The sequence below is a fragment of the Panthera onca genome, chromosome D4 (genome assembly GCF_046562875.1).
Source record: "Panthera onca isolate mPanOnc1 chromosome D4, mPanOnc1 haplotype 2, whole genome shotgun sequence".
Lineage (NCBI taxonomy): Eukaryota > Metazoa > Chordata > Mammalia > Carnivora > Felidae > Panthera > Panthera onca.
In genome coordinates this window covers 8,509,851-8,537,397 of record NC_138351.1, presented here as the reverse complement: position 1 = coordinate 8,537,397, position 27,547 = coordinate 8,509,851, and the positions used below count along the sequence as shown (strand labels likewise).

The 27,547-nt window shown below is 47.5% G+C and overlaps 1 protein-coding gene across 4 annotated transcripts in view; it reads right to left on the bottom strand.

Moving 5' to 3' along the window:
- Positions 1 to 699: 699 nt before the first annotated feature.
- Positions 700 to 27,547, bottom strand: part of GLIS3 (GLIS family zinc finger 3) — a 451,944-nt gene continuing 425,096 nt past the window's right edge. For all 4 annotated transcript variants that reach the window (XM_060610168.3, XM_060610173.3, XM_060610169.3 and 1 more), the window contains 2 exons: positions 7,207 to 7,389; positions 700 to 6,387 (listed from right to left, as the gene is read on the bottom strand). In XM_060610168.3, the coding sequence (XP_060466151.2) occupies positions 6,251 to 6,387; positions 7,207 to 7,389 (320 nt within the window). In that variant the 3' untranslated portion in view covers positions 700 to 6,250. The remainder of the gene's footprint in view (positions 6,388 to 7,206; positions 7,390 to 27,547) is intronic.

Genomic DNA, 27,547 nt, shown 5'->3' with positions numbered 1-27,547 from the left:
GCCCCCGAGCCAAAAGAATGCTCCCACCATTTTTCGGTGGAGCCTTTGGACGTAAAACCCCAACTCTCCTCTCCCTGTGGACCCTGGAGGTTTTGAGAGGCAGCTCTAGCTTCTCGTAAGAACTACAGCCTGAGAAAAATGAAGTCTCCCGTTGCTTCTAACCTCTCAGCATTTCAGAGGAAAAGGTTGGCTAGGACTGCCAACATCCAGCAAATATTTGGTTAGCTTGGAGAGAATGGGTGCTCGTTTTCCAATTCCCACAGACTTCTGTGTGCCCAGTTCCTTTTATTAAAAACTTCAAATCCAGAGATAAAGTCGAATGGCGCTCCAAGCTCCAAGCATTCATCTGTATCCCGGGGAGCAGGACCCAGAATCTAAACAAAGAAAAGCTTAATCAATAGAACTCATGAATTTCCTCCAGGAACAGGACCCCACGTAGTGGAAGGATCAGCAGAGGGTCCTAATTGTGGTTTTCTTTGCGTTGATGTTTATGGGAAATGCTGGAGAACACTCCTTCGGTTGACTAGGGTCAGCAAGCTATGGCCCACGGGACATCCTGCCCACTGCCTTTTTTGTATGTTTTTTGTACAGCCTGTGAATTAAGAACGTTTTTTTAAAAATTTTTTTCATTTTTAAATAGTTGAAATAAATCGAAAGAAGAAAAACATTTCATGACATCTGAAAGTTGTGTGAAATTCAAATTTGTGTCCATAAATACAGTTTTATTAGAACACTGCCACACCCATTCCTTGGCGTGTCGCCTGTGGCTGCTTTCGAGTGACGGGACTGAGGAGTGGACACCGAGCCCATTATCTAAAATACGTACTATCTGGCCATTTCCAGAAAAAGTGTGCGTACCCCTGGGGTCGGGGAAGCAAGACCTGGCTATCAGTAGTATTTGTGCTAAAGGCTATGAAACACATACGCACAGGTGAAGAATTATATAAAGCAGGCACCTGTTTACCCTAACAAGAGGGTCAGGAAATAAAACACTGCTGGTCAGCACCCCAGGAGTCCTCTGTGTGTCCTTTCTTCCCGATCAAAGTTCATCAGTATCTGGACCTTTGTGAGAATATTTTCCGCGTTGTTCTTGTATATTTCCACCACCTCAGGCTTGTAAATGAATCCTGAGCGTTTTCAAACTCGTTATAATAGAACGCTATCCCTCTTTTTTGTTGTTGTCTTGCTTCTTTCCATTTAGCGAAGCTCATCTATTCATTTGACTGTTGACGGACAGTTGGGGCATTTCCAGCTCGGGGCTATTGTGAATAGCACTGCTGTGAACATCTTGTATCCGAACCATCGCTGACTTATGCAAGAGTCTCTCCCTCGAGAGGAGTGGGATTGTTGGATCGCGGGTTATGTGTACCTTCAGCTCTACCCGTTAATGCCAAACTGTTCCCCAAAGAGACCGGACCAAACCGCGCTCCCACCAGCCGCCTCCTTACTTAAGGAGCACAGAAACTCTCTGAGTCTTGTCAGCCGGCACTATTTGATCTTCAAACCCTGAACCACAGTCCCCTGGAGAGCCAGACAGGGTGCGTGAGAGCCATTATCTCTTCTGCCCTGCACCTCGTGTCTTACAAATGTAGCAAGAAAACGGTCAATTTTCCAAGAGTGACCCTGGAGGGAACATGAACTCTCTTAGGTCTTGGCTATACAGGTCAGCCAGGGTGAGGATGCCCTGACCACCCTCCCCTCTCTCTCCCTAACCGCTCCAACTCCCGTGATGGGCGCTAAGGAAGGAGGCTCATCACAGCCCAGGGGTCAGGTGCTCTCCCAAAGCCTGTGGAGTGGACGGGCGGGGCGGGAGCAGGGAACGGTAACTGCCCCTTCCTCCTCTGGCAGACGGGAGGACTTCGAAGGTCGGGGCATCAGCTCCCGGGAAGCAGATGCTTTTGTCTTTTTCTGCAGGGTTTCAGGAAGACTGGGCAGCCAAGGCCTGATCCCCAGCGGCCAGCGCGCCGTAACCCCCTCACCTGAGGGACCAAGCACTTAGCGGCATTTCCGAGGCATATGACGTAGCTTCACAGTGAACGGGCACCAGTAAGCCCCAAGCCCCAGCGCATTTATCCAGTTCGGGAAGTGGATTAATAGAATAACCAATAAAACATGTATAAAAGCTTTAATTAAATCTGATGAAATAAAACTTCATGTTTTATTTATGGACACTCCCAACATGTAAAGGATTCAGGGACACATTCATTTTTACTGCCATTTCGTCCTCATATCTATAATTAAATCCAGGCTGCAGCTCTGGGCCAAAGCAATGCGGCATTTTAAAGCCGGCCTTGGACCGGCCCTCCCCCACCCCCATCTGCTTTTAATTATAATTACCATCCCCATAAAGGAAGGAGGCTTACGGCAAAACAAAACAATAAAACAAACAAACAAACAAAATGGTTGTTGCCATTGTGTTTTGAAAGGGCATATGCCGAAGGCAGATTTCAGGCAGGTGGGCGTCCTCTCTGTTTCCAGTTTTATTCTGTACCAAGTGCACAATCCCTTCATTTTACTTTTGACATAAAAAAAAAAAGGACTTCATGAAACAAGACAAAATAACTTATGATTATACGAAACATAACTGTGACAAATCACAAAACTATACATATTAATAGAAAAAAAGTGTACCTAATTCTTTAAAAGATTTATGACAATAAGCACCAGATGTGTGCCCCTAACGTAAAATCGGCCCCATATCCAGTATGATATATGCAGTTCATTTCTCTACGTGAGTGTATATAACTATGTACAAGAGTCTGTGTGATTTATGGAAAACAGATTTCCACTCCCCCCCCCCAAAGTGCTTTATGTCAGCAACATTACACAGGATGTTCTGCTGTCTGTACAAAATAAATCTTTTCTTCTTCTTCTTCTTCTTCTTTTTTTTTTTTTTTTTTGCTTTATCCATTGCAAAAAAAAAAAAAAAAAGTAACCGCAGAAATTCCACACCACCAACAAAAAGTGCCATTAAAAATGCTGCTATAAAATGACATGGTCAAAACAGACAAATAAAATAGCAAATGATTGAATTGGACATTTACAGTCACTGTTCCCAATACTTCAAGACAACTGGAAAGTCCAGGTTCTGGGACAGACAGGGGAGGTGAACGTTTACCTCTGCTCTAGTATGCTAATGTGCTCGACAGCTGGTAAGTGAAACACGACAGAACCACACCACCCCTGTTCTATCAGGGGGTCCCCTGAAGGCCTTCTGTCCACTTTGAGTCACCTGTGCAATTTGGGGGAGACATCGTTAAAGGGAGACACCCCACAGGACCGGCAAATACTTAAATAATATTTAACGGCCGATCAGAGGCTAAATTACAACTGACATTTTGAAATGGTCCCTTTAGGGAATTAAGACAATGCAGCAAATGAAATGTCTCTAAGCAGACTGATTTTTTTTTTTTTTTTAATGTAATAGGATAATTGGCTTTGGGCTGTGTGTATTTCACCAGTTTTTTTCAAAACAGGGGAATGACAATCTCTGCTCAGATGTTGATGAAAATGGTTACAATATCGAGACTAAAAAGGCAAGGAAATGGAAGGGAGTGAGTTTCTCGAAGTTTCTACTTTCACTGCTACAGACATGATGATGAATGCAGATATGAATCTGGCACGACACTGGAAGCAAGCAAGGGGCAGATTTTAAGGTCAGGGGAGACTCTGGACTCTAAGGACAGCCTGTGCCGTCTATAAGGAACCCGAATGTGTCGTGCCCTGAGGCCCCGACTCCAACCTGCAGCCCCTGGGATACGCTTGATGGGTATGTGAGGGGGCAGCTGACCTCGTGGGTCGCACTCGACTCTGCTTCCCGTGCGCTCCCTCGGCTAACACCAAGGTCCCTTGGTGGGGGGGGAGGGGACTGGCTTCCGTCCCTGCTGAGGGAGGAGGCCCTGAGGTGCTGCTGCTGTCCCCTCCCCCCACAAGCAGCGACAGGGCCACCGTGAGGCCGGGCTAACACCAGAGGCAGGCACAGGGGCATGTCCCCCAGCCAAAGAAGACGATGACACCCAGGGGTTTGTGAGGTTCAGCCTCTGGTTTCGCCTTCCTTCCCTCCCTCCCCGTAAATCATGTAAAAGCCGCGAGGCACGGAGGCATCACTGCATTAACCCTGCTTTTTGTCAGCTTCTCCCTCCCTCATCTCACACAGGAAGAAAGTTCTGAGCTCCCCACGCAGGCCTCAGCATTCAAGAATGGCCGTGCTGCCTCCCTAAAGACACCGGATCTCTACCTTCCTTTGCAGAGTGTGACAAAGGACACGCAAGGGATGGCAGTTAGCACGCACGTGTCCTCGTTTAGGCCAAGTGACCTAACCCACAAACTCTGCGGGGGGGGGGGGGGGGGGGGGGAGGCCCGAGGGCTCATCTGGAAAGGAAGCCTTCCGGAAAGCAGCGCAGATCTTTGTCAAGTGCGTAACTCGGCCCTCTCGCGGGCCTGGCCTTTCTCAGATCGGAGCTCAGCGGTCGGCGGACCCCACACGCGGCTCTTTAGTCCCCTCTCTCTGTGACGTGTTGGGATCCGGTCGGCGTCAAGCAGCACGTGAGCGACCGCGGAGCCCGACTGGAAGGACCTGTCTGTCTGGATACAAACTGTCCCGGGACACCCAGCTGGTTAACCCTTCTCGAAGACTGCAACGATCCCAGTTGGACAAACCACATTGTTTCATTTGTGTTCAGAACCCACTCTTAAGGACAGAGGAAAGAAACGTTGAAACGCCATAGTTCTGGAACGCCAGAGCTTACCAGGTGTCTCTGCGGTGTGGCTAATTTTTATGGCCTTACGCGCACGGCTTAAGATCTTTTTGAATAGCTTTGTAAACGCATCACAGAAAGTGGCTTCCTATTCGGGTTGGCTATCAAATGACCAAGAGCTCTGTGGAAATTCCAGGCCGTCAGACTAGAGTTACAGGAAAAAAGTGAACATCTGCTGCCCCAGCCTTCCCTCTACCTGCTCCCTGGGAAGACCTTGCCAAGGGTGCTCAGGCAGTGGCAGTGGGCGAGCGGGAACAGAGAAGAAGGTGACAAGAGCAAGGAGGGAGAGGAGAGTACGGGGGAGGGACAGACGGGTGAGTGGACATCCTAACGGAGGCGAGCAGAGGCTGTGCAAAATAACGACATCAGGCACCTCTCGTGTGGTTTTTTGAGAGAGCCCAGGATCTCAACTCGGGGTGTCCCGGTTCCACATCTTCTAGCAGGACCTGGGCGCAGCATTCCCCGAGCGGAGGCGAAGGGTCAACGAGTCAAGTGATCTTTTCCACTGAACAAGGTCTTCGAGGTGGAGTCGCCTCACGCAGTCAGCCCATCAGGGTTTCTGCTACGGCACTGGGAAGGGGTCGGGCCCACCCACTTCCCGCCGGTGCCTTTCGCTCAATGCAAAACTACGACTCTGGGGGGGGCTCCCAGGCGCTGCGAGGTGGGACCAGGAGGGGCCACGGGCTGTGGCAAAAATGGATGCAGCTGGGGTGATTAAGATAACTATTTCCATCCAAAGAACAGACCTCTAAATATTTTTCTTCCTTTAAAAGTAGATGTAAATAACAAGTCTTTAGCATAAAAGAACTAAGATAAGTTGCTGGAATATAAAACAGGTTGTAGTGCCTTTTAAGGGACTGTGCTTGATAGAATCTCATTTTGCTTCTGGAGAAATACTGAAAAGCGACTGGTTAGCACGGGGACGGGAAGAGCAGAGAGGCACCGGCTCGCTGGGGTGCCAGGCCGGTGCAGTGCCAGGATGCGGGGGGGGGGGGGGGGCTCCTCCGCGGGCTGAGCCCAAGCGGTGCTTTGGATGCAGATTTCCCTCATCAGGTCCTGCCGGAGCCAGTGGGGAGGATGCGTACGGGGCGAGGCAGTTCTCTGTGCTTCTGGCAACTTGGGTTTTCCTTCCCTACTTGGAGTTCTGTGCGAGGGTGGTCCCCGAACTACACTTTGACGTGTGTGTCATTTCACTGGTGTCCTTTGAGAGTGCACAGCTGGAAGGAACAGGTGTCCGGTAGAGTGACTCTAAATTCCCTTTGAAGAGACAGTCCTGTGGGCCACCAGCAAATCCAGAAACAGCAGCAACCACACGCAGCCCTGGGAAGGCCAGCCCTGACCAGTCCCGCCTTCCAAAGACACGCCTGGGACTTTGCAGATTCCACGGAAGCGGCTGGCATCCTCTTCGTGCAGTCAGTGAGGGTGTGAGAGTACAAGGTGGCGAGCGACGAAAAGGTTCCGGATGCCAGTGGTAGTGGAGGCCAGGGGAGCTTTTAGCCTTCGGTATAGACAGAGGAGAGCTGGCTAGGACAGCGGTCCACAGCGCTGATCTGCAAGAACGTGGCGTCTTCAGGCCCGCCACGCACAGAGTCCCCGAAGAGGCCGGGGGACCCCGACGGCAAATCATACACTGGAAGAGAAGGAGAAAGAAGTCAACGGTCCCGCCTGTCTATACCCACCGTGTGTGCCCTACGGCCAGTGCTGAGTGGGGGCCCAGGGTTAGGACCTTCAACGGCTCTCTGTCCCCAGGGCCCTCAGTGGGGAAGGAGGCTGATGGACTTGCAGGCCTACGGTCAAGGTAAGTCTTGGCAGAAAATACGGGCTGAGTGCAAATAAAAGTCAAGTGTTCAAGGGAAGGGTGAGGGTGGCCTGAGAAAGGAGATGACTGCAGTTGAGCCATAAAGAAAGATGGGATTCTCACAGATGGAGAGGGAAAGAAAGAACATTCTAGAAGGAGGAAACAGAGCACAGAGATGGAGAGCGAGGGGCTGTGGGGCCACATGCACGAGCAGCGCACGTGGGGAGACAGGTGTGAGGTGAGGCCTGGAACGTCTGACCAGGTCTATCTCGTGGGGGCTTTGACTGCCTCGCCAAGGAGAAGGCTTTATTCTTTAGGCAACTGGAGGCTAAGGTATTCAAGGAGGAAAGGGGCTTATTCTGTCCTTCATTTTTGGAAGGCAATGCTCACGGTGGTGCAGAGGGAAGAATGGTAAAGGTAGAGTTGACGCAGGGAACACGCTGGAAGGCTACAGCTGTTGTCACAGCCCGGAAGGGACACTGTGGCCCCTGAACCAGGGTGGTGGAGGTGGGGCCGGAGAGGAGCGTGAAGGTGCGAGATACGACAGGGGCGGATTCAACGGGATTTGCTGCGGTCACGTGCAGGGTCAAGTCTAGTCCCGGTCTCACCTGCTAGTCTGCCGGGGTTTCTAAGTGATAGTCATCAACATACCTGCAATGCCCGAGTGGGCCGAGAAGGCCCTGTGGAACACGTCAAAGCCAGCCTGCCCCATGGGCGTGGGGGCCAGGCAGTCCTCGAAGGAAGGCACCACACTGCACGAGCTGCTGGGCAGCACAGCTCTCTGGGGGTCCGGGTACTGTGGGGGGCAGAGGGTCTGGAGCTGCCCATAAAATCCTGAAATACAAACATGGCAGTGATCTACCGCAGAAGGCCATTCCAAACACCGCCCCGGCACAGCCAGACCCTTGCTCAGCCTGGCTTCATGCGACAAAATACCTTTAACTCTTAAGCCCACCTGTAAAATCTTGTAAGCGAGCCTCCGAAATGCACTATTTCCGCAGAAGCTCTTCTACCTTCAGGGGCCAACAAAGCTTGTTGGCTTCTGACATTTTTACCTCCTGCTCCAGGACTGGAAGCTGAATGAAGGGCTCCTTACCTTCCCCAGACGCTCTACAGAGTCCTGGAGACCGCGAACCTGACCTTCAGAGAACGTGCCTACCCAGACCCTCCCATCACATTTGGGTACATCGTCATCACCTCCTTTACCTTACATTCTGTTCTGCTTTTCACATTTAGTAAAGCCTGAAGCATGCTCTTAACAAGGCCCACTTACAAAGAAAAAAAGCAAGATCGATCTGTCCATCCATCTGTCCTTCTAACAGATACGTTCAAACTCCTTTATAACTTTTTCACTATGTTGAATAGGTATGGGGTACCCATAAGATGGAATGTGCTAGAATATATTACTGCTGTTGATCTTTGCAGTTAATGGGAAAACTGGAAGTGAAGACACGATGTAATGAAGAAATAGGACGAAAGGTTTCTTAATATTTGAACATAATCATCGACATTCTACTGATCTTGTTTCACTGATGTCTTTCAATTTTTCTTTTCTCGTGTAATGGAGTTTTCCTTGGGGCGTCTGTGGTCGTTTCCCATGATCCTCTACACCTTCCAAGATATCTTACCTTTTCTGCCTTCCTTCTTGCCTCGTGATACACTTAAGTCAATGGATTGTTTTCCCAGAGCATAAGAAGCTTTTAAAAATCTAATAATGAAATCTTCATTTGATGCTTTATTTAAGGGAAGGTTGTAGTTCTTTGTGTCTGTTCCCTCAACTGCGAATTGTGTCGGTTTCACTGGCTATAGGGAAGATTAAGGGATAGGAAGACCATATATAGCATTTTAGAAACATCGACTATTCTTAACATCACTACTGTGTTTCGGGTAGGAAAAAAACACGAGAGACTCGTAGAGAAAGTGACCCAGGGCTCATATGAAATGATGGAGAACTCGGGACTAATTCATTGGGCTTTGGGTCCCCAGTCCTGTGTGCCTTTCTCCACCAGAACTCCCCCTTCTCACTGATCAATAGGTAGGGGAGGTGTTACTGGGTTCTTTCCAGCTCTCTTTAAGCACAACCAGGGCACATGGCCACATCCAGTCTACTACACTCTTAACCCTTCTCACTTCTGTTTCGTACTCTCAAGGTGCCTGTGTAAATGCTCCCATCACCTTCAGCCAGGAGGCCTGTTCTGTGGTTGCTGGGGACGTCACCAAAGAAAAGTGTGCCTAACTGCTCAAAAAGACACAGGCTGGCCCTCCAGGAGTTTATGATCCAAGACGGAGGGACCAATGCAGATTTAGGCATGGAGCACACTCACAGTAGAAAAGGAAATAATAACCCTTTACAAGCAGACAGTAGTATATGTATAGGATCCAGAGAAAAACGCACACAAGGTTTTGGGGGAAGGTTAAATGCATACATAACAGTAGAGACTGGGAAAATACCCGGGGAAATATCACGTTCAGGCAAGAGAAGAAAGAATGGGAAACCACTGGCCTTTCTCTGTTTCACCCCCAAAGGCTTCTGTCTAATCTTGACAGACACATGGGCAAAGGACCCAACCAGACTACTCAAAGATTCCTATAATTGATCAACCAATATGGACAAACTCAATCCTCTAGTCAACAAAGAAATAAAATCAAGACAATATTCTACCTATCACATTAGCGAGGATTTCTAGAAATCATTCTCGGTGCTGGTGTGAGAATGACAATCACTTCTGTCCAGCGCTGTGGACACCGGGAATGTACAAGCCTCTTGGAAAACCACTGGACAACCTGGGTGTAGACCCCTAGAAGTGTTCACATACATACACCTGGACTTGAGGATTTTACTTCTGAGTACGTATTCTAAAACTCTTTTCCAAAGTACAGAAGGGGGCGCCTGGGTGGCTGAGTCCTTAAGTGTCTGTCACTTGACTGTGTTCAGGTCACGATCTCACAGTTGGTGGGTTCGAGCCCCACGTCCACTGTATGCTGACGGTGTGGAGCCTGCTTAGGATTTTCTCTCTCCCTGGCCCCCCACCCCCCACTCCCATTTGCTCTCGCACTCTCTCTCTCTCAAATAAACTTAAAAAAAAAAAAAAAAAAGAAACAAAGAACAGAGGAAATCCTGCACAGAGACAGTCATTGCAGTGCTAGGTGTCAGAACAGAAAACCCAAGAGCCAAACGGGCCGTCATAAGGGGATGATTAAGCAAAGAGTGATATGCTTATATGATGGAAACATTAAGTAGGCATTAAAACAATATTTACAGGGGGTTTTTAATAACATGGAAAGACCATCATATAAGGTTCAGAAGAAAACAAAAGCAAGATATGAAGGGGAATATGGAGACTAGGTGCAGTCACGTGGGAGCGTATGCAGAGCACAGACATCAAAGCAACATTTCTATAGTTGTCGTTGGGCTGGTTTTTTCGGGCTTTATATTTTTCTTTTCTTTTTTTTTTTTAAGTATAATTTATTGTCCAGTTAGCTAACCTGCGGTATATACAGTGTGGGCTTTATATTTTTCTGAACTTTAATAGCGGTGAAGGGCAAGTATGCTGGAACCAGACTTCCTGGGTTCAAGTCCCTGTGTAACCACTTACCAACTGTGTAGTCTTAGTGAATTACTTAGCCTCCCACTGTCTGTTTTCTGATCTGTAAAGTGGGGTTAGAAGTAGTACCTACACCTCACTGAGTTATGATGAACATTAGAGAAGTTAATATTTACATATTATAGAATATAATTCGATAATTACGTAATTGATATTTATATATTTTAGTTTACATAGTATATGATGCGTTTGTTAAATAAGTAAAATTAAAAAGTGAAATTTTATAACAATCGAGTTCTCAAAAAAAAACCACAACCTAATTTTTAAAAGAAATAAAATTTTCGGAAAGGCAACAAGTAAGTCCTTCAACAATAACCAAACGGAAAGAGCAGCAGGCATGTGGCACACACCCACTTCCCTGGTAAAATCCTCTGGAACATTCTTGGCCCTGTGGGGACCTGAGCTGTGCACATCTTGCCCATGTTGGTTCCCAGGTCTTGCACTGACACACGTCCTGATTTCCTCGCTCACCCCCGGCACAAGCTCAAAACAGCAACATGTCAGTGATCTGAAGGAAACTCGAACGAGCAGCTTCATGGTTTGGGAGGTTCCTTGGACTGATCTTGACTTTGGGTATCTGGTGGCCAGTCATCTATATTAGGATGAAAACAGGGCTGTGGACCACACTGTTGGTTTATTAGAGTGTAACGTCTCCTCACTGAGAAGAATAGACACTATCTGCTATTTATATCACTAGGCTGGCTCTGCCCACATTTGTCACCCATAAATTCCCTGACAGCGTTCCTCAGTGTACTGTTACCCTTCCAAGAGGAGAAGACATTTCTCACTAAGCTCCCTCAACTCCCCAGATAGGGACATTAATCATTCAGGTATGTCAGGAACAGTGATGCAGACCTTCACTGACCTTTCGTGAAAACCAGTTCTCTCTCTTCCCTATCTTCTCTCATGCTTCTAAGAGAGCAGAAATGTTACCTGGCTTCAGCCTACCTCTGAGTATTGTGATGTGCGAGTGTAAAAGGTACGTCGTGTGGTGAAACACACCCGGTGAGGTTAACTCGTAAACCCAACATCCTGGGCTCCATCCCCCAGGCTCCCCCGTCGGCCTGGATCGGAGTGAGAAGGCAGAGTGGACTGTAATTCCTGCCTGTGGCTGTCTTGGCTGACACAAGAACAGCGGGAACCAGAAAATGGCCCCACAAGCATGTCTGATCACTCTCACAGCCAACCCGGGGGAAGAAAATCCTCTTTATTAAATCCGTCCCTCCAAGAAGCCAGTCACTAGAGATGCCAAATCCACTGGTGTGGATGGCTGTGGTCAGTCAAATCAAAGAGCTTTAACATATCCTCTTTCCAGGGCTGTTTTCACAAAATGAACGAAATTTTAAAAAATTCCATTAGGGTCTTGCCACACACACGAACCCTAAGGAAGCCTAACTCGTTTTCTGATGAATGGCTCCTGTATTCCAGCTGTTGGACTTCGTGTAGTGAATTTGGATGGAATGCTACCTCTCAGACCAAAAGCAAAATGAGGCAAGATGTTAACACATTTCGTGGGCCTAAGACAAGAGTGATGGCAAGGTCAGCCAATCTGTCGGTCAGTCAATCAATGACGATCAGCGGGCGCTGGCCAAGGTGCTATCGGAGAGACCAAAGAAACAGAAGATAATACCTGGCCCTTGAGGATTGATAATGCCCTCAGAACGAGAGCGCACACACAGTTATAACAGCGTAGGAACAGACACGTACATTCGGGTTGGCAATAAATGTTAGCTGTCACCTTTAGTTATAAAATCGCCTCTCCCCCGTTTTACAAGTTACTTTGCTTCTAAAAATGGAGGAGGTGGCGGGCAGGGAGGAATCTGCAGATAAACTGGATCTACCCAAGTTGCAGCTCCTGAAGGTCAAGGAGAATCATTCCTCCTCTTGTCAACTTTGGGGAAGTGTTTTCCCTTCCAAAAACACACCTGGGGGCGCCTGGCTGTCTCAGTTAGTTAAGCGTTCGGCTTCAGTTCCGGTCATGATCTCCTGGTTTGTGAATTCGAGCCCGCGTCAGACTCTCTGCTGTGAGTGTAGAGCCCATTTCAGATCCTCTGTCCCCCACTCTCTCTGCCTCTCCCCCACTCACTCTCTCTCTTTCAAAAATAAATGTTAAAAAAATAAAAACATACCTTTTTTTCTAATTATAATTTGTATCTCTAAATTCTCCTGAAATCAGTATTACTCTATGTTAACTAACTAGAATTTAAATAAAAACTTGAAACAAAAATTATTTGAAATTAATTTTACCAACTAGAAAATGTAGAACAGTATAAACAAAGAAAGGAAAAACTTTATTTCCACATTCAGATATGGCCAGATATATATATACACAAAGCTGGCATGTTATATATATTGCTTTGTTTTCTTTTCTCTCCTAATATTCTCTATGGGCTACACGCATCACTAAACTTCTTTTTGTTTTTAATGTTTCTTTCTTTCTTTATTTAGAGAGCACGAGCGGGGGAGGAGCAGAGAAAAAGAAAGAATTCCAAACAGGCTCCACACTGTCAGTGTTGAGCCCAACACGGGGCTCGAACCCACAAACCGTGAGATCCTGACCTGAGCTGAAATCAAGAGTCGGACGCTCAACAGACTGAGCCACCCAGGCGCCCCTGACTAAACTTCATTCTTAAAAAAACTACCTCTTCAGTTTGTCACATGGGGGTCACTGAGGCCTCTGTGATGACAGGTTTGATCAGGAGTTCACAGTCACTGTTGCTGCTAAGGGACAAATCAGCCCCATGAAGCTGGGTGTCGGTTTCCTTCCCAAAGTGGAAGGGGTGGGGCGGGTGGGGGGAGCCAGAGGCGAGAGGAATTGCATGGCTACATATGATCACAGAAGGGTGTTCTCTAGGGCCGTCTTTCTTCGATGACGGAAACGATCTCTTTCTACCTGTATCTCACTGTCCAGCTAACCGAGAGCTTGAGATGGGCTAGTGCTACAGAAGAACCGGCCCTTTACTTTTATTTAATTTTAATTAGTTGAAATTTAAACAGCCATCTGCCCTTCCCAGGGTTAGCCCATTTTGTTTCAGAAAGGTTTCCAGTGGTGGGGCGCCTGGGTGGCTCCGTCGGTTAAGGGTCGACTCTTGATTTCAGAGCGGGTCATGATCTCACGGGTTTGTGACTTCGAGCCCCACATCGGGCTCTGCGCTGACAGTATGGAGCCTGCTTGGGATGCTCTCTCTCCCTCTGTCTGTGCCCCTCCTCTGCTCGTGTTCTTGCTCTCTCTACCTCTCTCAAAATAGACTTTAAAATAAAAGAAAAGAAAAAAAAAAAAGAAAAAAGCAATGTTTCTGGTTAAATTCCTGAAGGAAAAACACATGGCCCACCACCCAGGGTTTAAATAAAAGCCAGACAAGGCTTCTTAGACTCATGGCCTTCAAGATAGGAAATATATTAGACTCTTTACTGCATTTATCTTTTCCTTGAAGATTTACCACTCCAATCTTTGTGGAGGAGACCAATATATAAATAAGTAAACGACGGTCAGCCAACTTGCAGCCCTCAAGAGGGCGGATGAGCACTGTTCGAAGCTACACCTCCAGGGCATTTCAGCTCTCCTGAAGGTGCGAGCCACATTCCCCTTCGGAAGTAGAAGGAAGAGGAAACATGTCGCCCACTTGCTTTCGTGCAGACTGTGGACATAGCTGGCCGTGCCCACTGGGAGCGGCAACAGGCACTGGCCGGTCCCCAACATCCCATCTGCATGATGGTGGAGTAAAGCTTGACACAGAGGCTCTACCCAACCGTTCACCCCCATGGAAGGGGAGGGAAACCATCAGCCCACACCTCGTCAAGCCTCTGTGTTGGGAGCTGTGTACCCAGTGGGTTTGTTTATGTGGCAGATGGCTTTGCAAAGCCCAATTCTTGTTTTCCTCGAAGGTGAGGGTGGGAAGCACCACCAAACTCTGGGCACCAGGGAAAATGCTGGGTGCACGGTGTTCAGAATCAAGACCGACCCCTCCCTGTGGCAAGCTGTGCCCTGACCATGATGACAGCTTAGAGGGGCAGGCAGCCCACAGGGGCAGTCCCACACGGGCAACAGCAAGGTCTCTGAGAACTACTTCTCCAACCAGGTGTGGCCTGAGCAGGCTCAGAAGCATCCTTTGTGAGGCCCCTTGGAAATAATGCCTATGGCCATCACCTCCGTGTGACCTGAGGACATCGTTTCAGGGGTCAGGCCAAGCCCTGCTGTGGCCAGCCACGGCCAGGCTTCTGGGGCCGGCTGTGTCTCGACCTTCCAGAAGGAACACGGATTACTGTGTGTGTCTGCCCCTGTCGCGGTATTTCTGTAAAGGGGTTCACGGTATCTAGTTGATAAGGTAAGAGCAAAAAATCGAGAGGACTGGAAGAGAGGACCCACGTCACACAGTTATCGGCACTCCGCAGAAGCCACTTTTTCCTTTTCTTCCACCAACACAAGCATTTCCAGTTTTCTGCTTTTATTTCACTCAACAACTATTCACTAAGCACCTGAGCGCTGGATACACAATGCTGGCTAAAACACCCTGCGTGCCGTCTTGGAGATTATGTTTTAGGGGGAAAGAAAGAGAAACATACAAATGAGAAACCACGTAATATAGTTTCAGACTATCTATGACGACAACAAAAAGGGCATTTTCTTTAAGGGATGTATCCTCTTTTCTCTAGTATGCGTGCAGGGTGAGAAGCAGAAAAGGCAGCAGAGGAGGCAGAAGTTTGGATGCTCTCACAACTTTCAAAAGGGTTTGGAACAGCGGTGCCCTCCGTCTGGCCCTGGCTCGTGATGGCAGGTCCCATGAGGAGCCCATCCCGCGGCTCTGCTGGGGACCAGCCCCAGGGACTCTTTCTCCTCCAGTGGCTCTGACTGATTCGTGCCTGGGAGGAGGGTAGGGGGGTATCGGAGGCACAGGCAGGGCTGGTGGCATCTCAGCCCTTTGGTGGCACAGTTTGTTTGGTAGCCGAGTGGAAGGAAAGCTATGTATTTATGAGCTTTATGGCTCTAATTATTTTTCTGCAGAGACTATAATTTTGTGGGTTACTTTAGGAAATGTGGAGGGTTTTTTTTTTCTTCTGTCTCGGTTCTAGAATTGCTGCATGATCAGGGGCATGGATGAAACCTAGGCCATGAAAGAGACAGCCCAAACCAGCAGGGACAGGGACAAACAGAGAAGACATGTGACCCTACTCCCTTCGGCTCCCCTAACTGATTTCTCTTTCTCCAACTCTCTTAGGGCTCTTCGTGCATTTCCTTCTACTCTCTCAGGACCCTGGAGCTGCCCCCTTTGAATACCTTCTATGACCCATAACACAAGCCAACCAGAAGAAGAGGGGGAAGCCTCTGCTAACGCTCCTGGAAGGCGACAAGCATGTGATCTTTGACATCTCGGTTCGTTAGCCTGACTTTATTTTATTGATTTTGCTTATTTTTTGACATTTTTATTTATTTATTTTGAGAGAGGGAGAGGGAGCACAAGCAGGGAAGGGGTAGAGAGGGAGGGAGAGGGAGAGAGAATCCCAAGCAGGCTCCACACTGTCAGCACGGAGCCCAACGCGGGGCTCAAACCCACGAACTGTAGGATCGTGACCTGAGCTGAAATCAAGTCGGACACTCAACCGACTAAGCCACACAGGTGCCCTATTAGTCTGATTTTATATGCTGCAACCTTACTGAAAGAAGGGCCCAGGGAATCACACGCTTATGACTCACAGGGCACCTTGGGAGAATACTTGTAGGATTCCTTGTCACGTAGACAGCTGATACTCTTGTCTGGTAAGCAAGGAGGGGATTTGAACAAATGTTCCCGCTGCAGAGACAAACGGACGGACGCAGAGGAGTTGTTGCGTTCCCTGCGTTTACAATCAGGACTTTGCTTATATGATGCCACGCAAAGGAGAGAAAAGTGGCAAATTCATGCAACCAGTTTAATATTTCCCAACATCCAGGTATTTGGAATTATTCAAGGATCCAGCCTTTATCTTAAAAGCAAATGGACAGCAGAAGTAACACGGCCACCATATTAGTTCCTACTAAGTTCAGAGCTTTCTCATTTACAGTTCCCTTGCTTTGGCATTTTTTGCAGAACCCTCTGGTTAGTGATACACCAACCAGTCAGGGAATTCTGTCAGAAGGAAGGAGACGGACTGATATTTATTTGCTCCAAGTCAACCACCGTCCTATGGGCTTCGTATAGAAAATCTTCATCCTGTCAATAACTTTGGTGTTAACGGCATGGTCCCCAGGTTAAGCCAAAGAAGCAGAGAAGTTAAAATAATTTGCCAAGATCCTCAGAGCTACCAAGGTACAACACGAAGACTCAAACCCTGGTCTGTTTGTTGACACGGTTCATCCAGACTACCAGGACTTGAGCTCATGGGCCAAATGAGTTTAAACAGAATCTTGCCACGTTTGTGGACGTACCTTATTGCCAGATCAGAGGCAACTTATTCACACTGGACCAACACTTCATAACATACACTTTCAATAGGGAGAAAAGCATTGGATAAATTAATAAAAATCAATAAACATCACCTAACCACCAAAAAAACTCTAAAAACCCTCAAAAGTAAAAACAGAAACAGTTTAGAAATTTCTTCTGGCCAATTTTCTGATTTAGTCACTATTTTATTTCTATCCACTGCACGGACAACTTGGATCTGGGTTTGAATCCTGGATGGCCCGCTAACCAGCTGTGTTCATTTATCCAGTTTGGATACCTTATTTTCCTGCTTGGGCCTCATTTTCTTTTAAAATAATACCTACTTTATGGGGTTGTGGAAAGCATTATATACGAGAGTGTGTATAAAAGCATCTATCGCCTTCCCTGGCGTGCAGAAGGCCCTTCGTAAACAGGAGCAATTATTATTACCATGAAATAAGATCAGAAGTATTTCTAGGTTCTGTAGAATGCACAAACAATTCTTCAGCAGTTTTTCTCTCCTAACCCTTAAGTATAAAATGACACTGCTCTTCAAAGCAGAATCTCCACAATTTGGTTGTCACTTTTGGGCTCCTGGTCGTGGCCATCAACGCCACTCAGGTCTTCGTGTAGCTAGAACTCTGCTAAGTCTCCTCCCTGGACGTGGTGGAGAAAATGACTCTTCATTTTAATACAGAGTCTATAAATGGGGAAGCTTTAGGAGCGGCTCACAGACTGTGTGAGGAAGACAGATTTTTCTTCGGGCTGAGAACTGAACCAGCTTGCAAAGCACTTGAGCTATTTACGACTGACATTTAAGCAGCTACTGTACCAGGAAAGAGGAAAATAATGGAAATAATAACCCTTAAAATTCCCATCGGACACATTCCTGTTGTAGGAACCCTGGGGCTGTGGCTTAAATATTGACCACCAGAGCAAATGCCTGGTCCCCTTGCCCTGGGTCAGGTGGGGTGCAGAGCTGAGAGCTTCTACTTAGAAAAGTCCAACTGGATCCAAGAAGGGGCGCCATTGTCATCTGCATCCTCTGCGGCCGGCCGACATGCCACAGTGAGACGCGCTCGGAACATTCTCAGCGCTTTCCTGTGCTCGCACCCCGCACAGCAACTCAAGGTGTTTGACGTTCTTGCCCACGGAGTCGGGTTCGGGGCCAGGGTGGGGAAAGAGGGAGAGGGTCTGCTGGAGATGTCCACAAAGGGCCAAACAAGGGGCTGGGAGTGGGCAGAGCCTGTTGCTGACCGGGGCACCAGGGAAATGGGACACGGCAGGGTGGGAGGGAGGGAACGCTCCGGTTCAGAGACGCCATCCATTTTCATTTAAAATATCCTCAACCCCCCCAAAACCCTAACGCGTGGTGGCCTCTGGCTTCCAAATTCTCAAAGTGATAAGCTGCCAAAGTAAACTAATTGCAATGTGTCTCTGTAATTGCCATGTGTGGGTAGCTACAGCGACAGTAAAATGGTTCAGTGAATTCTGACGGTGATAATGAAACATTTGGAGATGACATAAAATGAAGGCTCTCAAAACCAGAAGACCCAGAGAGTCCAAAATGGATTTGAAAGCCTGGCTTTGTGGCCTGGAGGAAACCATAACCCCTCTGAGCCTATGAGTCCCTGTTTCTAAAAGGGGGGTAACAGTCCTCATGAGGCAGCATCATCATCCCCACAGAAGGAAGGGGAAGAAGCAGCAGGAACAAACGGATGGGGTGCAGGGCCCAGGTGCCCATGAGTTGCCGCTCACACCCAACACCTGCCTGTGACTCAAAAAGCCTGGATCCGTGTGAGGCCCCGGAACGGAGGGTTCGGGATCTGGACACTGCGTCTGGTGGTCATGTGACGTGAACACCTTGGCCACTGCTTAGGATTGAGGAGAATGAGCTGGGAATTTCTGTATGAGTGGGGGGCACCCTGTTGCTGGTGTACGTCCCCCGACTGAGGGGCTGTAAGGATCACACGAAACGGTAAGCGTGACAGTATTTGGCAAATGGTAAAACCCACTGAGAATCCTAGCCCCTCTTGTCCCACCCAACAGCCTGGTGCCACTTACCCTCCTACATTCTCTGAGTACAAAGGTGTATCTGTCCTGGTCGAGGAGAGCTCTGCCCCATAACGTTCACAAGCAACTGACTCGGGGGTACTCAGGTCGAAAGCAGAACAAGGAAAGAATGGCAAAGAATGAAGATTTAATCCCCTGTGCCTTTGTCCTTCCAAGCTAGCTCTGTTGTAAGAAAGGTCTGGCAGAGAAGAGGATTCCAGACACAGGTAAAGTGCTGCAGCCCCCGCTGGGGTCCGTGCGAGCCACCCTGGCTCTTGGCAGGTTTTAGATTGTGCTACATTTACAGGACTTCCCCGGGAAGTAGAGGAAGAAGAAAGCTGGCAAGTATTGACTTTCTCCGCCACTGGCCAATTGCTTCCTCTGGATGACCTCTGACTGGGGAAGCACGGCAAGGGAGCACTGATCCTACGGGTGGGGTTTAGGCCAGTGACTCTTAAAGTGGGTACCATGGCATCAGCTCTAGCTCAGCTCCGGGCAGACCTAGTGAACCAGCACGCCTGGGTGAACCACCTGGAAATCTTCATGTCTAACAAGGTATCTCTTACACTAAAGACTAAAACGTACTAAGAACACCTTTAGATGATTTTTAACCTTCTGAAAGTTTTCCAAATGAAATACACCAATAGGAAAACACAGAACAGCTCGGATTTCATTTGCAATGGAGGAAGAGAGGATTTCTGACGGGCATCTCCTTTCCTGGGCTGGTCCCCTGCCCTTTCTGCTGGACTCTGAGAACTCTTGGGGATAAAGTCACGATGCCTGCCCTTAAGTGACTTTGGATTATACTCTGAGCAGATATGGATCAAGATGGCCTCCCTCCCCACCCCCGGGGCCCTTTTTGCATATTTAAGTTCTTGGTCAAGGTGAAATCATGGGACCTCATCTGAGTGACTCAGAAGTCTTGGTCTTACTGTGGGCTTCATACTTATCTTGTGACACAAACTTCTGTTGTCCGGCTATAACCAGATTTCCACAATATATCCAGTCCACTGACTAGGTGACTTCTTGCTTGTTTGAACCCACGTCCGTGATTACACAATTTCCGAGCACTCTCATCTAAGAGTGGGCCCCATCTTGTGCCAATGGTTTGAGTATTTCTCCTGCTGAACCTCTGCCTCCCAGTGAAGTTCCTGTTCTATACTACTAGGCCTCCCCCAAATCTATTCTCTTGAATTGTTGAGATGACATCTGGGCTTGAAGTCAATCAGTAAAGAAATATATATAAGTGGGTTTGAGATGGCAGAGGGGACACTACCTTTACGAAACCTTAAGAACGTCACTGGATTCCAGGAGCTGTGTCCCCCCTTCCACCTGACTGCCAGGAAACTTGCCTTTTTATCTTGTTAGACCTTGTGGTCACGGACTACTCATCTGGACCGCCAAATTTATGGCCTGCTGTCTCCACTCAACTCCTTTGGCTAGAAAGAGTTCCTCCCACCACCACCTGGGGGTCCATGCTCTGATGGGTATGTATAATCCACAGGGTCCTTCCTTTCCTGCTCAATCGCATTCCACTGCACACTGAAGTCCTGAATTTTGAGGATTAAGCATCTCAAAATGTGCCAAGAGCTTGCCTACACATAGGCCATAAGGAATATTCTCTGAGTTCAAAGGTTTTGCTTGCCAAACGTCACCCCTTGGATATAAGCTCAGGACAGGCAGGAGTTGTGTCTGTTCCCTCTACCTAGATAGCTTTAGCACCCCAAAGAGGATCCAGCACATAACAGGAGCAGAGTATCTGAGAATGAGTCAATGACACCCACACTAGAGCCTCCTGTGCAAATACCAATGGTGAGAGGGAGCATAACGAAGCTCAAAGATTCTGATCGTCTACACAATAGCCCATCAGTGTGACTTTCTGTTCTAACATGGATTTCCTTTTTTTTTTTAATGGAGGAAGAAACAAAGATGATGAAGGTTTGACTGGCCTGGTGCAGGTGCCCTGAGAGCTGTGCTTCTCCAGGCCACCTTTTTGTGGCAGCTGCCTGAGAAGCCACTGAACGTGAGGAAGTGAAAGACTGGGCAGAAGAATTAGGTAACTGGACCCATCCATAGAATGCCCTGCTCTCTTTTAGGAAACCATCCCAAGGTCAAGGAACCTGATCCACTACTCTGAGTTCCATCTCTAAACAGGGGCAGAAGTGTATTTCCTACTCTCCTCACAAAGTTACAGTGAGAATTCAGGGATTCCTCCAACAAATATCTTACTGAGCACTTCCATTATAGTTACTGATACAACTTACTGATATAACTGATATAACATACAGTTACTGATAACACTTTTGTACCTAAGAGTAATTTATAAATTGCAATATAAATGCAGGCACTGTCCTTCACCTCACCGGTATGAATAAAAACACCACAGCAGCCCAGATCCACAGATGCCAAAGACCTTGGGTAAATGCTTGGCTCATTCAGATCTCCTGAATCATTTGGCCATCGTGACAAGAAAATTTAACAACTCAAAAGAAGTTGTGCTTTGGGATGTGTGATAAGAGACTGGGTTTGGTGGAGGAATGCAGGAGGGAAAGGCTGGCTGTTACACTTAAATGATCCAGAAAAATGTCTGAATGTTTTTACTTCAATGGCCACATTTTCTAAGGTCTAGTTCTCCGAGACCTTGCTAGAGAATGAGATAGAGAGGTTAGTCAGAACATTTTGGAAATCTGGAAAGGGAAATTTTCTGTAATCAGAAAGGGTGCTCACAATTGTAAGTAAACCACCTAGAAGTCCTAAGGAAACTGGGTTGTTTTGCAACATGGTCTGAGCCCAGATGATCTGAGGGAGCACAGATCAAGGCCATTCTGGCGTTTCGTTGTTATTTTGTTTTCTTAACACAGTGGCCTCATTACCAGTAACCCATATGTTCCTGATGTTGGCTCCCCTGACTTTATTTTAAGGAAACTCCACCCACAGCTATTCACATTTTTTCTTTAAACCATCAAGTGCTTATCATGTTTACAAGGAAAATTCCAACTAAAAATACAAGAATTACAAGACACAGATTGCCATTAATATGTTCATCCCTGAAGAGTCCAACTAAGCAGCCTGTAAAATAGAGTTATAAGAAAATATTTAACTTGAGTTTAAGAGCTCCATTCAAAGAGAGGCTAAACTTCATGAGTTGCAGATATAAGACAGAACATTCGCTTCTGGAAAAAAAAAATGTCATTAATTCCCCCAAAGAATGAAAAAGCCCTGTATCTGTAATAATGCTCCTCACTTTTCTATAAATGCCTTTAAGGAAACTGACAGGAACGTCACAATAGTCAATGAAATGGAAATTTTCTGGATGTTTTCCTTCTCTTCGATACATTTTTGGGTTCCAATTAAGAAAACAAACCGTCAGTGCCGGTGACATGGTCTGCCCAGCAGGGTGAAAGAGTAAGCAAAATGCTCAATAAATAATATAAACACCCAAGTAGCAGTTATGGCCACTTCATCCCTCTTAGAATGAAAGCACCTTTAGAGCTGAATAAAAAAATGAAAAGCTGCTGAATCACAGTAGTAGCCAAAGGAAAAAGCAAAACAACTTTGTTGCACAAGCTGGTGAGAATTAAAATGCTTTGATGATGTCTAGGGTGGGGAAACGGGGGCTGTGCACTCTGGTGGCATCTAAACCGGCAAAGCCTCTGGTAAGGGATCTATGGCATCACCTATCCAACTTTACAGCATGCACATCCACCAATCTGGCAACTTCTCTTCCAGAAATAATTCCTGGAGAAAGCGTGCAAAGAGATACGCGCGTGTGAGAGTGTTTGTGTAAACATTCTTATGTGCATGAAGAGATTTAATACAGCATTGTTAATGAAAGCAAAAAAAAAAAAAAAAAAAAGGCTGTCAGTAGGGGAATGATTAAAAAAATGACATGTTCCTGTAGGTACTGTATAGTTTTTTAAAAAAGGAGTTGCTCTGGGGCGCCTGGGTGGCTCAGTCGGTGAAGCGTCTGACTTCGGGTCAGGTCATGATCTCACGGTTCGTGGGTTCGAGCCCAGAGTCAGGCTCTGTGTTGACAGCTCGGAGCCTGGAGCCTGCTTCGGATTCTGTGTCTCCCTCTCTCTGCACCGCCCCCCCCCCCCACATTCACACTCTGTCTCTCAAAAATAAATAAACGTTAAAAAAAATTTTTAAAAAGGAGTTGCTCTACATACATATACCTAGAAAGCAGAAGCATGTATATTTTTAAGTTAAAAAAAAAAGTAAGTCATAAAATAAAATGCAGAATGTGAGCCCATTTTTATAACGGGGCATGCATGTATTCACATGGATATGTGTAAGTATATTTAAGTACACATACACACACACACACATTTCATTTCTGTAAACATTTAAAAAGTCATTGCCTTCATAGTCATTATCTCTCATCAGTGCTGGAGGCAACTTAAACTCTTCATAAGCTTAAGTACCCTAAGCACTTAAAAAAACAAAAAAGGAACAGGTAAATTTTTCCTTTTCTAATTTAAAATAGTCGGTGAGAATTTTTAAAGTGTGTTTTAAGGACTGTGCTAAGAGACGAATAACCCTGGTTTGTTGAGTTAGTAATCAGTCTCCCAAGTGACCTGGGGTACATGTGCTGGAGAGGCAAACGCTCCCCCCACCCCCGCCCCCGTGAGGATAGAGAGCCAGTGCTCCCCTCCCTATACCCACAGTAGACGCATATCCACTGACCGAGAGCACAGACTCTGTCATCAGACAGTCCTCGGTGTAGTTTCCAGCTCTACCATTTCGAGAGTAAGAAATCTAGGGCAAGTTACATAATGTTTCAGTGATTCAGATCCCTCAACTATAAAATGGGATTAAACAATCCCTTTCTTCCTTCCTTCCTCTTTTCTTTATGAGAGAGAGAGAGAGAATGAGACAGAGAGAGAGAGAGAGAGAGAGAGAGAGAATCTTAAGCAGGCTCTACAGTCAGCACAGAGCCCGACACGGGGCTTGATCTCACGACTACAAGTTTATGACCAGAGCCAAAATCAAGAGTCAGTTGCTCAACCGACTGAGCCACCCAGGGCCCCAACGTACATCCACCCTCACGAACCATCGTCCCTGAACTGCCAGCAGAAGCTGAGCCCTGGGAGAACCATCATTAACCCTTCCACACTTAAAACTTTACACAGACAGAATTCCCAAGCCACTAAAAACTTCCATAGCACTGTATGCACGGGCACCATCCCGAAGGAGAGTGAGTGTGGGAGTGGGGTGAGACTGTTCCTCAAACCGGCTCTGATATTCCCTAGGTATGTGACCCAGAGCAAGGTGCTTTATCTTGCAGCCTCGCGTGGGAGGGGAGGGTGTGTTGGTGTTTTTACTAATGTTATTCTGAGGGTTAAACAACACAAGTGGATGTATCCGGAGCACCCAGCATCTGGAACACAGCAGAAAAAGCACAACAACCAACAACAGTTCTAATCAACTGGGCATCTACTGTGGGCGAGGCATTTTTCTCTCATTCTTACACCAACTCTGAAAGAGAGGTATCGCTACCTCCCTATTAAGAGCCAGGAAACGGAGATTCGGGGCATCACATGACTTGTCCTTAGGGTTCCCCTGCAGATCCGCCTGACTCTAAAGTTCTTTTCATCTCCTTTTTTTTTTTTTTTACCCCCCTACAGTTCATTATTTGTCTCCCTGTATCATTTGGGCAAGTCCCAATGTCCTCTTCTGGTAATCCCTTCTGAGATAATATGACCGATTTCAGGGTATGTAAGCTAGTGGCTATGAATACTTTTGAGAACTGAAAACAACACTTTGGCAGCCTGGGGAAACAAGGGACTTTTACCTATGGGAAAGCCTCGAAACACCTCTTCCACCGGCTGCCCCGGCTTCCCCTGCTCACAGGGCGGCCCCTGCCTCCCTCTTCACTGCCGGACACTCAATCCCAGGTGCACAAAGACTCATGGGAAGGAACACTTCCTATACTAAGCTAACCTTAATGTGTCGGGGAATCACTGGGCCATCCCCTTTCCTCCAGGGAGAGGTCCCAGGAAGTTGGGTGAGCCCCGGATATGTAATGAGAGGGGCAGAAAACAGGAGCAAGTGCTCAAAGAAGGGCCCCGAAGACCTGACTCCTAATCACGGTTTTGCCAAGGGCTGGCTCTACCAAACGGTTGAAGGAGTCATAGGCAAAAGTCCCTTTCCTTCTCCTCCCCCTCCATCCTTTTGCTCATTCTTATTTATTCCATAGGCTTTTATTAAGCATTTACTGTGGGCAAAACATTGCATGAGAATACAGTTCCTGTCCCGAGCGCACTTAGTTTAGTGATGGCTAGTTGACTCAGTCATTTTTTTTTAATGTTTATTTTTGAGATAGAGAGAGACAGAGCGTGAGCAGGGGAGGGGCAGAGAGAGAAGAAGGCACAGAATTCGAAGCAAGCTCCAGGCTCTGAGCTGTTAGCACAGAGCCCCACACAGGGCTCTAGCCCATGAACCTCAAGATCATGACCTGAGTCGAAGTTGGACTCTTAACCGACGGAGCCACCCAGGTACCCCTGTTGACTCAGTCATCTTAACTGTTCTTATGGGTATGTGGATTTAATGTGTGTGTGTATGTGTGTGTGTGTGTGTGTGTGTGTGTGTGTGTGTGTAGATACTTAGCTACGAATACAGACTACTCACAGTTCATTTCCATAACCAACCATTCAAACAGCTCTTCTGATGAAGAGCCCCTCCCACAAAGCCCAACATGCTTTGTGCCAACTACATCCCATACACGCACCTAAATTTAACTTTTGTTTCATAGAATTAGCACAACTGTCAGAATTCATCAAGTACTAGTTATGGAAAACTGCTCTTGGGGCAATTCTGTAGTAATTAAGTGTATAAGAGTAATTAAGAATTCCTCCGGATCTAATACTCCATCCCTAGGACTATATGAACATGAATAACCTCATGGCTGATACCAAAAATGAGTCCTGATTGGGGCTGCTGATGGTACCATCGGAAAGACATCACCGGCTCATGCTCCTTCAGCTTCCTCGGTGAAGATCTGATTTACAATCAATCTTATTGGTTTTCCAGAGATTTCAAGGGGAAGCGGTGACACACGCTTAAATTCTAAGCAATACGATTTCTAGGCTTGCGATGTATTATTTCACAACTGCACGAACGCAGATGTGACTAAATTTCCTGTGGGATGGGGTATGTTTATTGTCTCTACCATCTGCCTTCAAAAACACTAACCTTTAAACAGTTCACATTAACCCCCGGCAATGAGATCAGCCACGGTGGTAACCCATAGGACTCTTCTGGAAAGTGCCATTGCATAATCGCTGTAAGTAAACAGGGGAGTGTAGAGGAAGAAGGTAAACGCATAACTGCCTCCTCATTCCATTTAAATATCAATGCTCTGAGGGTTCTTCAGCTTGGAAGATGGTAGGACAAGCCATTTACAAACGTGTTTTGTTCCGGGAGGCCTGTTGGTGGCTGGAAACCTTTTGTTTCCTGGTGTAGTCAATTTCAATGGGGCTGTCAGGCTTACCACGGCCACACTGGGGAGGGAGAATGCCACCAGCGTCTGGGAGCTGACCGGCCAGCTCCTACAGGGCCAGCAGGCAGGGCAGTTCTAAATCACGAGAGAGAACCACAGGAGCCAGGACGGACAGAGAAGGCTCCCGCTCCCTGCCAGTGCCCTGCTATCAGCCTGCTAGGGCTGGGAGGCAGCTCTGTGGTGTTTTCCCAATGAAATCTAATGACTGGGTCACGTGTGATGGAAATCTGTGTGTTGGCAACTGGCAATTCCAGAGGTGAAAACAAGAGCAAGCGGTGGAAAACACAGAGACCTAAGCGACTGGGAGGCAGAATCCCCAGAAAGCCTCTACTCTGGATTTCTCAGAGGCGATCTGTGTGAAGGAATCTGTGAGACAGTTCCATTTCACAGATCGGAAAACCGGCCCGGGGAATGTTTGGCAGGCTCTGCAGCGTGGCTTCCTGATAAAGATCATTAACAGAACCGCAATTTTGTTAAGCCTGGCAATGCACTGAAATAGCCTTCCTCCCAGAGATCCTTGCATGTGAGGGTAGCCACGTGACGAAGTGGGGGGGGGGGGGCGGTGCTTGTCCTTCACTGCTCTCTTGCCCTCTGCCTGACACTGGGACAAGACACAGAGAACGTCACACCGATGCTGTCACCAGGCAGATGGAAGTCACAGATGCCAAAGCCGGAAGCTGGCAGGGGCGGGCACATCGTGGGCTCCGTGGGCCACCCCCACACCAAGCAGTGTCTACAACCGGGCGTCATGCAAACCCATACACTGGGGGTGCTGCTCTAACACAAGAAGCAAACTCAGAAAAGTCTCGTGCTCTGTGCCCCGTGGGTTACAAAGAACAGGCTCTTTGGGAAAACTTGGGATTGGGACAGGCCACTCAAACTCGACGAAAGCTTCCAACTACAGCACTAACAACATAATCAAGAGGGAACTGGAGCAGCCAGTTCCGGGTGGCAGGAGGCTCCTTGGTGGTTCCAAAATGCACAACAGTGTCAACTGGAAACGTGGGCTGGCAGGAACTGAGACGACAGGTGCTAGAACCGGCTGGGCCAGTAGCCAGGGGCCGTGTGAGGCCAGGTGCGCTCCTCTCTGGGGAAGGAGCCCTTAAGGTCGTGCTCATTTCCAGTTGTATTAAGATTGGGCTAAAGGGGCTCCCGCCTCTGCGGCAGCTGGGCTGAAGGCTTTTTCATCCTCTTCTTTTGCTACTCCAGCTCGTCTTGCCTAGAAAAGACTGCGGGCGGACAAACAAAATTCTGCGCTATTCTGACATCATTCCTCTACTTTACCAGCCGCACCTGAGTGAACCAGACTGTGTATTCAGGTCACTGTTATTTGGCTGCTCTATGGGGATGGTCTGATATAATCCCAGCAGTTCGCATGTAACATTTCTACCTCTCCAGTTCCAGTCCCCACACAATGCCCTGGCTTACTT